Genomic DNA, 14535 nt, shown 5'->3' with positions numbered 1-14535 from the left:
CACCTTCACCTTTCCCCTTAAAACCTCACGTAACCCCTCCCCCTCCCCTCCAAAAATCCTTAAGTAACCTTTTTAACCACCGGAAATATCCAACCACACCTCCCCCTCACCAACGTCTTAGCTTTCCGCTGTTGGAGATTGAAGGTTAGAGTTAGGGTATGTGATTTGGGGGATTTCATGGTGATTGAAGGGGAAAGGGGAGGTGGTCGGGGATGCCCCGACACCGGAGGAGGGGAAGAGGGTATGGGTGGCGGATGGCGCTTTGGAGGGAAGGGGTTGGGCGGGGCTGGTCGTGGGTGGCACCGTGGCAAGGGGCTAGCTTGGTGGTTTTGGTTTTTTTGTTTTTAATTTTTAATTTTATAGTTTAATTTCTTTTTTTTAAAGCCAATCATAGGCTGACACGTGTCTTGTAATATGTAATATTAGGTTGAATGACCGGTTGGGAGTGTTATTGGCAGATGGGTTATAAAGTTGGGATTAAAAAAAAAAAAATCTAAAGTTGATATTAATATTGACGGATGAGGCAAAATTGAGATTATCTTGGCAATTTTTTCCTTGATATTGTCAATGTTTCTAGTTTGTGCTATTGCAACACACCCAAAGCTTGTGTCACTAGAAAGTATAAGCAATTTCGCTCAATCTTTGTTACACTAATTATATTCTCCCACCGTTACGAATTACTCGCAACAAAAGGGAGGATTGCAGACTCCTAGGCAAAAGTTCTTAAAGTATAATCATTGAAAAATAAGGGCATGTAATTAGTATTAATCCAACCAATAATAAAAAAATATAATTAAATCAAATCAAACACAAACACAACCACACAGCACCATACCACCACCACCTAGCAGCACCACAATCCAACACCATGAAACCACCCAGCACCACCACCACGACCTAGTAGCACCACAATCGAACCCACAATCAAACCCAAGAACCCACGACTTTGAGCGTCACCACCCACAACCGACGAATTGAACCCACGAACCCCAAAACCCATAACCCTCAACCCACAAACCCCAAACCCATCACCCTCAACCCACAATCGACCCTTGAATTTGAACAACAGACGAACCCACGAATTTGAACAACCGACGAACCCACGAACCCCAAAAACCCTCAACCCAGAAACTTGAATTCGAACCAATAACCTCAAAATCCATAACCCACGAACCAAAAACCCGATCCCATGAAAACCCATACACGAATCCAAAACCAAAACCGTCAGATCTGGAAAAACCCACAACGAAAGGGTGGTCTTCTTCAACAATTTATGAGAATGGGGTTGGAGGAGAGAATAATAAAGGGATGAGGAAGATGATGAAGAAGGAAAAGAGAGAAAGATTGTGGAGAAGATGAATTTAATTACTATGTAGATTTAATTAATTATGTTTAAAGTATGTAATTGAAATTATAAAATTTTATTTAAGGGTGTTTTTGTAATTTCATTTAAAAAATTTACTAAAAAAGGAAAGATTTGGATTTGTTGCAAGTAATGTGTACCGACTATTTATAGTAATTGTTGCAAGTAATATGTAACGGAAGAAGTACTTTATTTGGGGTAACTGTTATTGCGTAGTAATCATATGTTTTGTTCCTATGGAACCCTACATGATACTCCTCCAAGGGCTTCAACAGCCTTCACACAACATAATAGTCATAATATGAAATAATACTGCAATTAAAAGAGAGAAATACACCCTTCAAAGCTGGAAAGGTTTTACTGCCTTATTAGTTTGAAACTGTGAGAGAACAACAAATATATGATTTCATTTTTTTCACTCTGAAAGTAAAAAATGAGCACCAATTTAACATAATACATGAATCTTGAACTATACAGGAGAATTTGTCAAAATACCTACCTCAAATGCTAAAATTTCAGAAAAACCAAACTGCACACTGGCCTATATCACATGATTTTTGCTGAAGAACCAGCTAAGCAAATTTTAACCCCAAACTTTTCAATGGAGGGTAAAGGGGGAAAATGAATCACAAAGAACGCTGCACAAATAACCATATTCCATAAATCCAGAAACAAATGTTTATCTAAACGCAAGCCCGGAAATGCAGCTCCTAAATTGACAAACTCGCTACAAGTTTGGTAGCTCAGCTTATCGAATTTGCGTTGATGAAACACATCTCCATAGTTTGGAGCGTGGGTTTTTATCCAAAAGCAGTAGCAGACCCACATTATTCGCCGTCAATTCAAACATGTACCTGTTATCATCCATAAAAAATTAGTATATGACAGAAAATAATTAAATACCATCAGATGCAAAAGAGACAGAAATAACACATAGCAAAACAAGTGAAACTAGACCAGTATGAACAATTAATAGTCTGATGTTCGCCATATAGATGATACAGCATACATGGTGATAATGTTCATACTAAAAGAATAACAATCTTTTTATATTATCTCAGAGCTATTGGCTCTGCTCTACACAACTATCTCATATGTTATCTCAAAGCTATTGGCTCTGCTCTCCAATCATAAATTCCCACAATTATCAACAAAGAAATGCAAAGCTAAAAATCTATCATCTATTGACATTCTTTACGCAAAAAAGGAAATGTGTAGTTATGAAACAAAAAGGATAATAAATAAATCCACGGAAGACCAGTAAATAACATAAGCTAGGGTAGTAAAGTAAATAATAATATCTGTTTTTTTTTAAAAAAGTTTGCTAGACTTTTGTTTGTAATTGACCACAAAAAGACTCTAACCAAATAGTCCATCTCCTTAGTTAGTTCTATTAGTCTGAAATATGTGTACAAGCTTAGATGAATACAAAGTCCAAGTGTCCTTAAGGTAGAATCTAATAAGAGTAATAACAAAAGACTGATCATGAATACGAAGTTGAAAAAGCCCTCAAGGTTGAATCTAATTACAAGAGGCTCCAACCAATAAGTCTATCTCCATTGTTCTGTTCATAGCTTTCAATGAACCATAGAAATACCCAGGAAAGAAGAAAAAAGACGTTTACCAAAATTTATTAAATTTTGTATTTGTAGTAATAGGAAATAAGCAGAGAGATTGAGCAGAGAGATTGAGCAGAGAGATTGTGCAGAGAGATTGTGGAGAGAAGACAAATCATTTAAACCTAAGAGTGTAGTATATATAATTGGAGAAAAAAGATAAACCAATCATCCATAACTGAAATGTGAAAAACTTACTTGCTTTGACGTGATTTCTTTCTCCAGAAAATGAAGGACATGATCCACTGAAAATGAAACATGAAAAATGTAAAGGCTCCAACCAGGAAAGAACGGACTGGTTCTACATGACAAGGCACACATAGAAATTAAAATACTAATTAATAGTATCTATATAATTCCTAAAATTAAAAGGGAAAGATATGCTACCGCATCCACGTCACCCAGAAATCTAAAGATGGCATGATGCCACATCCTTGGTGACGCAATTTCAATACTCTATTCACACTAAATATGTGTGTCTATGGACCCACAACCTTTCATCTAGATGTAAATAACTTATCAGCAAATCTATACCATACTATTTCTTATTTGATCACAAAGACCTATAATATTTTGTAGTATCTAAAAGGCAAACGACTTATTTTAAGATTACAACCAAATGAATCTAGAAATTGATTAGCATGTAAGATCTAAAAATTATTTTCATTAACATTTACAACCAATCATCACAACTTTAGCTATCATTCATCAAGTATCAACAATTTTGTTTGGTTAAAAAAAAAAAAAAGAATTAAAAAAAACTCATAAATGTAATCACCCTGGGAGGACCAATAACTAGTCAGTTGAAACATAAATTTCAATAGATCTTCAGTTTTGGTAAAAAATATACTGTATAAGTCATTCAACATCTTTAGATCAGAAAGAAGCAAGCAAAATGACCCTTAAATTGCATAAAAGCTTAAATGCAATCCATGCACAAAAGCACAGAAAAAGAATGACAGCTTGCCAAAGGCGATAAGAGAGAGAAGCAAACAGAATAAATGAATATGTGCTCATCAAAAGTGGTGTTGGAAAGCAAATTTTGTTTACACTTTTCAATCAATTTATCTACTAGCCCATCAAACATCGATTTATTGATATTTGAAACAGAGCACAATTTTTACCCAATCTGAAAGTTTATATCTCTTATACATGACAAAAAATAAAGGACTGGAATGTCATGGCAAACTAAAGCACATTTGAACACAAAGTAAATGGAGAATACTAAAACAGAATAAAATAAAGCAGAATAAAGAATGCTTTGTCAAACTGTCACATACAAAATTTAACACTTAGTTGGAGTTCTTGAGATAAGGAGATTACATTCTATCTCTAGATTTACAATCCCATGCATGTTTATTAGTTCAGATAAAGTTACGAATTACCACCGGGGATAAAAGGTAGGGTTAAACACGTTGCATGTAAAAATGTACATGCAAGAATTTGTGTGAGAGAGGCAGTTTACAAGTATAGATCACTAAAGCCAAAAACAACAGGCCTTCAGTCTAACAGCCTGAAATATCATTCTAAAGCCTACAGTCACGGTCACTTCCTAAGTACACAATATTAACGGAAAACTAGAGCAACCTTAAAAAGAGAATTTATGTTTTGCTGCTTTTTTACTTGGCTGTACGACAGAAACTACAGTCAGATAGTGTTCCCATGGACGACAATCAATTAGGCTAAACAGCATCACTACACGTTACACTTAATACTTACGTATGAGGTACCCTCAATTGTGTGTGGTTATTAGTCCATTTTGTTTTAATTTTACAAGCATAGTCTTCTGCGTCTTCATGTTACATATATTCAAGGTGATACAAGATGATGATAGTACGCTTAAAAATTACTTTGAACAACAGAGGGTAAAAATGATAAAGTCAGTGAACGAGATCAGCTATACAGCCTATATTACATTACAGTTTTGCTTTCATGTTTCAGGGATCATGGTATAGATAACTGACGAAAACAGCAGAATTACACAATCACGTGAAAAACAGACCAAACAATTGTATGGACTGAGGATTACCTTAAAAACTGCAGTTATGGAAAAGCTCCCAACAATAGATGACTTTTGAACAGGCATATGCCTTGCAGGTGTCATATCTCTGCACAACTGTTGAGCAATTTCTTTAAGTAGCATAACCTGTGCTTTATCAGTTTGCATTGACATGATTGTCTGCCTCATTGATTCTCTATCAGCCTCGAGAGCCTGAAGTCTCAAGTATAGCTTCTTAACCTCAGGATCTCCCAGGTCTCCACGACCTAGAGATCTTGGTGTTGATACATACTCATCACCCAACTTTGCAGCAACCTTGGGCTCCATATAATGGTTATAAGGTGCCCCAGGATGAATAGAATCAATAGTATAAACTCTATCACTCATATCATCTTCATAATCAGATGCACTGTCTGAATTTTTTAATTCCTCAGCTACACAATCAAGTTTTTTAAAACTGGTACCATATCTAGGAGAATCCATTGTGTGATCTGGCCCCAACACCGAACCTGAGCTGTCAGTAGAAATCCTCCTAGAATGTCTAGACCGCCTTGGAGACTGACCAACGACAACCTTCTCAAGAACATTTCTAGAGCCAAAGTCTCCATTTATCTGATCATCCTGAGGAGTTCCTTCCAATTGATTGATCCTGTATTCCAAACTCCTCAGATCTTGAGTTCCTGGAGTCTCAGAAAATGGGTAATTTTCAATATCCACAACATCATCTTCAAGCTCTAATTGCTCTTGAGATCCATACATACTGCACCTTAGTGGAGGATAGGAAAAGTGTGAGTCACCAGGACCTGCCAACTCACTAGAAAAACTAGCATTGCGACTATAATTTCCCTTCAACCCTTCTGCCTCTGATTCTGTCAGGCCGTAGCTCATCATTCTGTGCTTATAGGCCTGAATTTCACATGTAAGGGACTGAATAGTTTGTTCTCTTTTGTATAAAACCTCCTCCAAGGCAGAAATCTCTTGAGCATCATGTGACATTTTCTCCTCAGCAAAACGCTTAAACTGCCTAGATTCCATTTGGACCTCAGCCTTCTCCCTCTGCAGCCTCAAAATCATGGACATTGTCTCATTAGCAGCAGAGGAAGCGGCATTCCTCTCTTCCTCCAATTCCGAACACAACTCCTGAATTGTAGCCTGCTGGTTGCCAAGCGTCTCTCGCAACATTGCACATTCTTTTTCAATCCCAACACGCGCAACAGGCAAAACATCAAGCCCCGGGATGTAAAAACGGCTGCTCTTCTCAAACTCATTGTGTTTCCTCTTCACAGACCGTAACCAAGGATCATTCGACGAAGAGCTAACTGTCAAAGAACAACTACATCCACAATCACAACATTGTTCTTCCAGGCTCTTCGAAGGGAATGACACAATATCTCTATCCATATATCGAAATCCACACAAAATTCCGAATGCATTCAAACTCGACCAACTTATTCGGCCGAGTTTCTCTCCCCCTTAACCAAACCTACAAGTTAAAAATTCAATCAAAAACCTAAAAACCCCTCTCTAATTCCATTCTCCCCTACCTCCTTCCCCGGGTCCTCAATATCGACAATTCGATATCGAAAAATCACCAATGTACCCCCCAATACCACCTCTCCTCAAACAAACCAAATCAACAATCCTCTCAGATCGTCGACGTGAGCCGAACTCCTATAAAAATCAACATTTAAACAAAATTCAAAATCCAAACAACAAAACTATAATAATAACCATTAAATACAATCCATATGCAATTAATTAAACCTAATATAATACATAATCCAGCAAAACAATAAATAACAATAAAAATTCAGCTCATAAAATCAAATTAAAATATCAATAACCTAATCAAAATTGTAAAATTCAAAATGAAACATTCAACAACACGCATTCATGAACAAAAATAAAATACATTTGACAAATTCAAACAACGTGACAAGCAAAATTAGGAGTCGAGAATAAAATCGCGTACCTCAAAAAAAATAATAATAAAAATTATATCAATAAATCCAGAAAAAAACCGACGGTTAGGTGAGTGATCTGAAAGCGCAGAAAAAATGGCGAAAAAAAATTTTTTAGAAAGAGAAAGAGAAGAAGAATGAAGGTTTCTCTTTCTCCAAAAGAGGAGAGAGAAAGAGAGAAGTAGAGAGAGAAAGCGAGGGAAAATGGAAAAGAAAGAGAGGAGAGAGAAAGAGGAACGAAAAATCTGTCGAAGAAGATGAGAGAGAAAATGGAGGAAAGAGAAAGAGTTTTATTTGTTTTTATTTATTTATTTTTTTTTTAAATTTGGGAACCCTAGGATTAATGTTTTTTGGTGTTAAATTATGATATTTTTTGGGTGTTATTTTGTTTGGTTGGTTGACGTGATGAGACTGATGATGGGGAGAGGAGGGGGTTTTGGGGGGAAATCATTTGTTGGGAATGGAGGTTTGCTTGGAATGAGCTATAAATAACGTTTCACATATTCTGATAATCACATTCTCTTTTATATACAGATAAATCAGTCCGTATAAAATTTCTGTATACATAGTATTTTATGTTGTGTTTGTTAAGTGTTACAGTATGATCGATTGATCGGTTGATCGGTAAAGAAGTAGTATGTGAAGGTGTAGGTGTAAATGTGTTATAGTGTAACTGTGTAAGTGCTAAGTTGGATTGTGCGAATCACGTAAGTCTAGATCTGATATTTACATGTTAAGAAAAATTGGTTCTAAAGATTTTTATTCCTTTTTAACCGGACCGACCATTTCCTTAACTGTTGAACGTTACCAACTCATTATATTAATCATTTAGAATTTATTGAGCATCTCCAATGACATACATATGTAAGCACATGCTTGCAAGTTGTTTATAATGTCTATCAGAAATTTTACTTGTAACTGATACACATCATGCTAAACATGCTACAACACATGTAAATTTCAATCATATAAAACAATATATATTTATTATAATAATTTATGTAAGAAACGGGTACTGTAACTAACAATCAAGAAAAACTGTGTCTTTATATTATTCTACCATATATATCTGATTTGGCAAGCCAAGCTACAAACCCTAGTCTTATGTGAAAATAAGTTTCATCAAAAGAGTACTCGTAATATATATTGTTGACACTATGACGAATCACAAAGAACCTTGACATTGATGGTACAATATTAACTAATAAGTTACCACAATTAAGGAATATATTCAAAAATAAACCAAATAAACCCGCAACATCCACAAAAATAATAATCAATATAAGTTTATAGTACCATATTTTGTTCAATTTTTTTTTAATTATATTTATTAATCAATGTATCCTATTGTTAAATTGTCAAAACTTTTGTAAACACACTTTTGTCAAAGGGGTTCATGTAAAATAGCCATTAACAACTTAATCCTTATACTAATTATAGAGTACAATTAGGAAACAACTGTAAATTATTTGTTTATAAATCTTTATAGAAGGTAATACCGTAATAGTATCTTTCATCCTTTACAAAAAGATTACACCATCTTGATTTCTTGCATATATAGTATGTCACAAGATTAAACCAGCTATTTTTTTTTTTTTTTTTTGAAAAGGTACTGAAGGCTCTTTAAGAGTGAATATTTCATAGATCTATAGCACAATTCAGAACTCAAACTGATAAGTTACTTTTCCTTACCTACAAAAAAAAAAAAAAAAAAAAAAAAAAAAGTTTTCGCCTAAAAATCGAAAAGATATAATGTTTTGCCGTTTAGGAAAAATTTGGGAGCAATTTTTGTTTTCATGGATGAAAATAAAATGTCAACATAAGATACAATTTTTAATTTTATAATTTAAAAATTATTACGCTCCTATTTTTTGAAATTGAAATTCATAATTTCTTGGATTTTATATACATAACCTTGTGATTTGGTCATTCCTGTTGTAAAGAGTAATACAGCATAAGCAATAATCTCCAACGTGTGCTGCTGTAATATGGTCATCCAGCTTGTCCCACAATCAAGGAGTAATCAATTTTTTCAATTTCTAATTTTCTGTCCTTATATACTTGGTCTTTTATTTTACTTTCAAATTTTTATTTTGATTTTTTTAAATTTTTTTTTTATTATTATTTCCATAAAACCTTAATGGGCCGGGTTGAGCCCGCTCATCAGCGTGATCCATCATTAATTTTTTGTAAGGTGGTCAGTGGCAGTGTGCTTATTAACTTTAAAGCAATGATGGCTGGAATAGTTATATGATAATTTGATCAAAAGAGAAATTATATGATGATTTAATTGTGATGATGATGATAAGTTAAATAATGTAATTATTTGTAATTGTTTATTAATAATCACTTAAAGATATCTAAATAATGTGGGCATATAAGTAGTGTAATTATATTCTTGCAAAGTTGCAATCAACTACTGTACTAACTAAACTAATACGGAGTATTGCATTACTTTACTGATGATAATTTGATCAATTGTTTACTTTGGTGTAAAAAAAAAAAAAAAAAAAGGGTGTTAATTAAGGCATGATTCTATAAACAAACAATATTATTCTCACAGGGGTAGGTTGGTCATTTATGCGGGATTTAAATTTTACCATTGTAGATTCAGTGGTACAAAGTACACTCTTAGTGGTACAAGATATAATTTTAGTGGTATTTCAAAAAAAGTTCAAATGTCTCATTAGGCTGTCAAATAATATCATTATGGCTCAGTGGTACAAAATACACTCTTTGTCGTACTCAATACAGTTTCAGTGGCACTTACAAAAATCCTCAATGGTACAAAATATAGTCTCGGTAGTTGTGGTCCTAATTCTTTTTGTCTTTTTTAGCATGTGAAACTATTTTTGACGAAAAGGTGGCCCTACCCCACCCTTTTTTCGCTCTCTCTTCCTTTCTCCCTCTTCCTAGTACATTTGTTATACTTCCTCCGTTTTTTAAATATTGCACCACTTGCCTTTTAAGGAAGTATCACAAATACTGCACCATTTCTATTTTAGGAAAAGAAATACTTGTGTTCACACTACAAATACCAAATATACCCTTACTTTTCAACACTTAATTTTTTTATGTATACAATCACATGGGCAATCTTGTATTTTTACCTTTCTCTCTCATCCTTTTTTCCACTACCAAAAATCCTGTGTCAACCTCCTATGGTGCAATAAAAAAAGAACAGAGGAAGTATTATTTTATGTTGTGAGACATTTTATTTTATCTCACAACCCTCCAAATACACTTCCTCTATATGCTCTATTGCTCTAGTTTAGGAAGTTTAAAAAAAAGAAAGTTTAAAGAGAAGTGAGACTCCGGGAGCTCTCTTCTTGTAGGAATCGAGTCAGGGTGTTCGTTTCGCCATTAAGATTTAGTCTTAATATTCCCAAGTTAGTGCGTTTAGTCAAGTTCAGTCCGTCTAGGGTCTATTATGGAGCAAGTAGTAGATATGGATATAATGTTAGTTCAAGAAGTTGATTTGGTGGATAGGTCAGTCACTAGGTTAGATAGTGGAACTAGTAAAGATTCTCCAGCCGTTGTTAATGAAAGAATTAGCCAAATGGAAGGGGAGGAGGCCATGCAGGTGAGTAGTAATGACAACGACATGGTAAAGGAGTCATCACACAAGCCTTGGTAGAGAAAACCAAGGGATCGTTTAGAGAAGCAGTTACTAGGTCTAGCCAATGGTTTATAGAGGCTAGGAAAACCATGATAGAATCCCAGGAATTGGAGGATGGAGAAGAAGAGGTGGTTACTCATGCTCATGTAGTTAAGTTCCCTAAGAACAAGTTAATGGAGCTTAGGAAGCCTTGGGGTTTAACTTTGATTAGAAAATGTTTAGGATTGAGAATAAGGGTGGAGTTCTTATCTCGGCGGGTAAGAAGGATGTGGAACTCGAAGGGAGGTTTAGAAATTATTGAAATGGAAGGGGGAGTTTATCTTTTTAGATTTACTCTGCATGATGATTTGGAAAAGCTTTGTTAAGAGATCCTTGGTTCATTATTTTTTAACATAACCTTATGTTAGCTAAGTGGAAGCCTAATTTTAGACCTTCATCGAAAAATTTCCAAAGTATGTTAGTTTGGATTAGATTCCCTGAGTTATCGGTGGAACATTACGATAAGGAAGCCTTGTACATCATAGCAGTAGTGGTGGGAAATCCATTGAGGGTGGATTATTCAACAGACAAGATGAATAGTGTAGATACGCTAGTGTATATGTCTGGAAATAGATTTAATAAGCAAGCCATTAGTTACTAAGGTCTGGGTTGGGAAAGCTCAACAAAAATTGGAATACGAAAAAATTCATAGCCTATTTTTCAGTTGTGGGAGAATCGGCCATGTTAAGGAAGGATGTGTATAGAAACATAAGCTAAACCCTCCACAGAAACAAGACCTAGCAGCTCTAAATCAGAATAGAGTGGTAGGTGAGAATATTACAAACATCACACAACAGCCAGAAACAAGAGAAACCATTATGGAGCAGCTTAGAAGTAGAGAGTTAGGAGGAATTTGCAGCAAGAATATTCAGGGGGAGAGGCCCAATAACATTGGGAAGGAGGATGCAAATGAAGACAAATATGGGCCATAGATGATTGCATCCCAAAACAAAAAATATACTTCCTCCGTTTCTATTTAGATGACACGTTTGATTTAGGCACACATATTTAGGAGAGTGAGATAAATATGTGAAAGACAATACTACCCCTACTTAACCTCCCCCTTCTTCCTCCATGTGAGCCACCACCAGCCCACCCCACCTTCATCTACTAATTCTACTCCACCTCCACCACTACCTAGATGTACTTCTCCGGCACCACCCTCACCTTTGTGCACTACCTTCGTAACATAAAACCCACAAAAGTACAAAATAAATATACAAAAAAAAAAAAAAAATCCCCAAAAGCATTCTCAGCCCCAACTATCAATTTGTATAACCTTTAGATCTCAAATACTAGTAAAGGTACATGACAAGGATGACAAAGATGCTGCAATCAAAGTTCCAAAAATTTAATTTAAAAATTTAAAACAATAAATCTCATTTCTACACTTTGCTTACGGGAAAGAAATTACTAATCAAGCCAACGGAATCGAAAGAGGAATGACGAGATTGATGGAATTGAGATCTTAATTTTGGTTCAATCCCATGGCAATGATTGAGAGTTCTGATGGGTTGAAGGCAGAAGGAGAAGAGAGAAAGATGTAACGTCTGATGAGTGGTGGTGGTAGTGGTGAGGAATGACGTACGACGTGGGTGGTCACTGGTTTGTTTATTGATTTAGGTGAGAGATAGAGAGGAGGGAGATTGGTCTAATGATCTAATAAGGAGAGATAATAAGAATAAGGGCACAATTGACCATTTACTATAGAAAAAATGCCTAAAATAGAAACATGTCAACTAAAAAATACTTTCCAAAAATGAGTACGTGTCAACTAAAAAAAACGAAGGTAGTAATAAAAAGGGGGAAATAACAAAAGGAAAAAACATTGGAAGAGGATAAATTAGGAAACAATGGTAGAAAAGGAAAGCAGCATAGGGAACCATCTAGCCGCCCTTTAGCCTTAAATAATAATAAGGAAAACATGTAATTATTAATTGGGCCATTTACTTTCATTAATCCCAACTATCGATTATTTTATAATAATCCCAACTTTAGGGGGCGTATTCTTTTATCAGGTCAAATGACCGGTGACCGTCAAAAGGTTTTTTTTTTCCTTAAATGCCACATGTCGTAATTTCATTGGTCAAAAAAATTAGAAAAAAAACAAATAAAACTAAAAAAAAACCCAACCACCTTCATCCCACACAACCCCACCACCTCCTCCCTAGGAGCCATTGAAAACCACCACCTCCCTCCCCAACCCCACCAAAAACCACCATCTCCTTCCCCAACCCCACTGAAAACCACCGAAATTCTGCAAAACCATTCGCTGCCTCACTCTCTTCCCTCTAAACCACCCGCAACCTCAACCCCTTCCCCCAGAACCACTCTCAGCCCCACCCCCCTTCGCCGAAAAGCCCCGCAAGCTACTATTTTCACACCTACCTTCACCCGAAACCACCGCAACTCTACTCCCCTTCGCTAAAAACACCAGATCCCTATATCCTATCCCTCGAAACCACCTCACTCGTCCGTTTTCAAGGTGGTTTTGGACTTTCGGGTGCTGAAACGACCATATCCTTGATTTTTGGTGGGTTCTAGCTTTCAAGCGGCGCGATAGAGGTTGGGCTCTTGGTGGTGCTAAGGGAGGATATCGGTTTCTGGTAGGATAGGGAGAAGGTGGTTTCAGGTGAGGGGCTGGGTGAGGGTGGCGTTGGCGGTGGGTGTGGCTGACTAGTTTAATTATTTTTTTTATTTTATTTTTTTAAACTTTGATTTTTATTTTATTTTATTTTTTGGACAAATTAAGTGTTGACACGTATCCAATAACCTAGTATAACATGTGATTGACTTTCGTTGACCGGTTTTGGCCTGATGAAAGAAAATGCTCCCCAAAGTTGAGATTATTTAAAAATAATCGATAGTTGGGATTAATGAAAGTAAATGGCCAAAAGTAGGGATTAATAATTACAAATTTTCCTAATAATAAATGGAGCGTGCTATTAGAAGAGGAACAAGGATATTTAGCTTCAAAAAATAAAAAACAAATCCATCGGGAAAAAACAAAAGATGAGATAGATACTCTTAAAGCTACCTCAACAGAGAGACCATCTACATTGGAAAAAACACGATTTAAAACATAGCGGAGTTCCAAGAATTGGATTCTCGGCGATCACCAATGGTGCTTCTGTTGGAAGTCCTTGAGTGAAATACAAAGAAAGGTGAGAGGAAATACAAGAGAGAGTCCTACTTTGATAATTTACCAAAGCTTTATGTCGTTTATTCTTTGGACTAGTTTTGTACCACTTGATTGAGAAGTGGTAAGTGGGTTATGGGCTATTTTTATTGAAATATTGTATCTATTACAATATTCATGGTCTATTTATTTGAGTTAGTTTGTTGAGATTGTCATTAATTTGGGGGTTACGCTCATCAATAGCTATTAACCCATTGTTATAACCCCTTGATTATCTCATTAAGAGGAATAACTACTCTTCTTAATTGTTGGCAGATTTCCTTTTTATATTGCTTCCATATTCTTCTATTTTTTGCTAGCTATATATATATATATATATATATATATATATATATATATATATATATATCAAAAAGTAAAAATCAGAAATATTATCTTTTCTTCTTAAAATATCCCTTTGGTTTTTGGGCAAGTATCTGGGTTCCGGCCAGGCTTGTGAGTGCACACAAATTCCGGCGTTGTGCTTATTCTGGAGGGCGATCGCTTGATGTCTACTGTACCGAGGTAGCGCGGAATCGTCTTTTAGGTCAGTGCTTCTCCACGACGCGACAATTGTCAATTTGGTCTACACAACATTGAGATAAGTATTTATCTTATTATATTTTCTTATTTACTAACAATCTAAAAGACGATTTATTAATTCAAAATTTTGATTCCTTATATGTTGAAAATGCAAATTCTTTATTCTACGAATTATGAACTTTTGCATGTTAGTTAGGATGCGGTGTTATTTGGATCA

At 35.4% G+C, this 14535-nt stretch overlaps 1 protein-coding gene across 1 annotated transcript; it reads right to left on the bottom strand.

Moving 5' to 3' along the window:
- Positions 1–1695: 1695 nt before the first annotated feature.
- On the bottom strand, positions 1696–7155 carry LOC110688849 (myosin-binding protein 7-like). Its single transcript, XM_021865608.1, has 4 exons — positions 6951–7155; positions 5009–6649; positions 3178–3224; positions 1696–2217 (listed from the first exon to the last, which is right to left on the bottom strand). The coding sequence occupies exons 2-4, from the start codon at positions 6377–6379 to the stop codon at positions 2112–2114; spliced, it is 1524 nt and encodes a 507-aa protein (XP_021721300.1). The 5' UTR covers positions 6380–6649; positions 6951–7155; the 3' UTR covers positions 1696–2111.
- Positions 7156–14535: the final 7380 nt, after the last annotated feature.

Source organism: Chenopodium quinoa, unplaced genomic scaffold (genome assembly GCF_001683475.1).
Source record: "Chenopodium quinoa cultivar QQ74 unplaced genomic scaffold, ASM168347v1, whole genome shotgun sequence".
In the NCBI taxonomy this organism is placed as follows: Eukaryota; Viridiplantae; Streptophyta; class Magnoliopsida; order Caryophyllales; family Amaranthaceae; genus Chenopodium; species Chenopodium quinoa.
The sequence above is the reverse complement of the archived record's forward strand: the minus strand, read 5'-3'. Positions and strand labels throughout refer to the sequence as shown.

What these genes read in the sequence shown, in the direction of transcription:
- LOC110688849 (XM_021865608.1), bottom strand. Translation starts at nt 6,379, where the DNA reads ATGGATAGAGATATTGTGTCATTCCCTTCGAAGAGCCTGGAAGAACAA. An exon ending in CCATAACTGCAGTTTTTAAG is followed by an intron (nt 3,225 to 5,008) that starts GTAATCCTCAGT and finishes TTTCATTTTCAG; the next exon opens with TGGATCATGTCCTTCATTTT. An exon ending in AAGAAATCACGTCAAAGCAA is followed by an intron (nt 2,218 to 3,177) that starts GTAAGTTTTTCA and finishes GGATGATAACAG; the next exon opens with GTACATGTTTGAATTGACGG.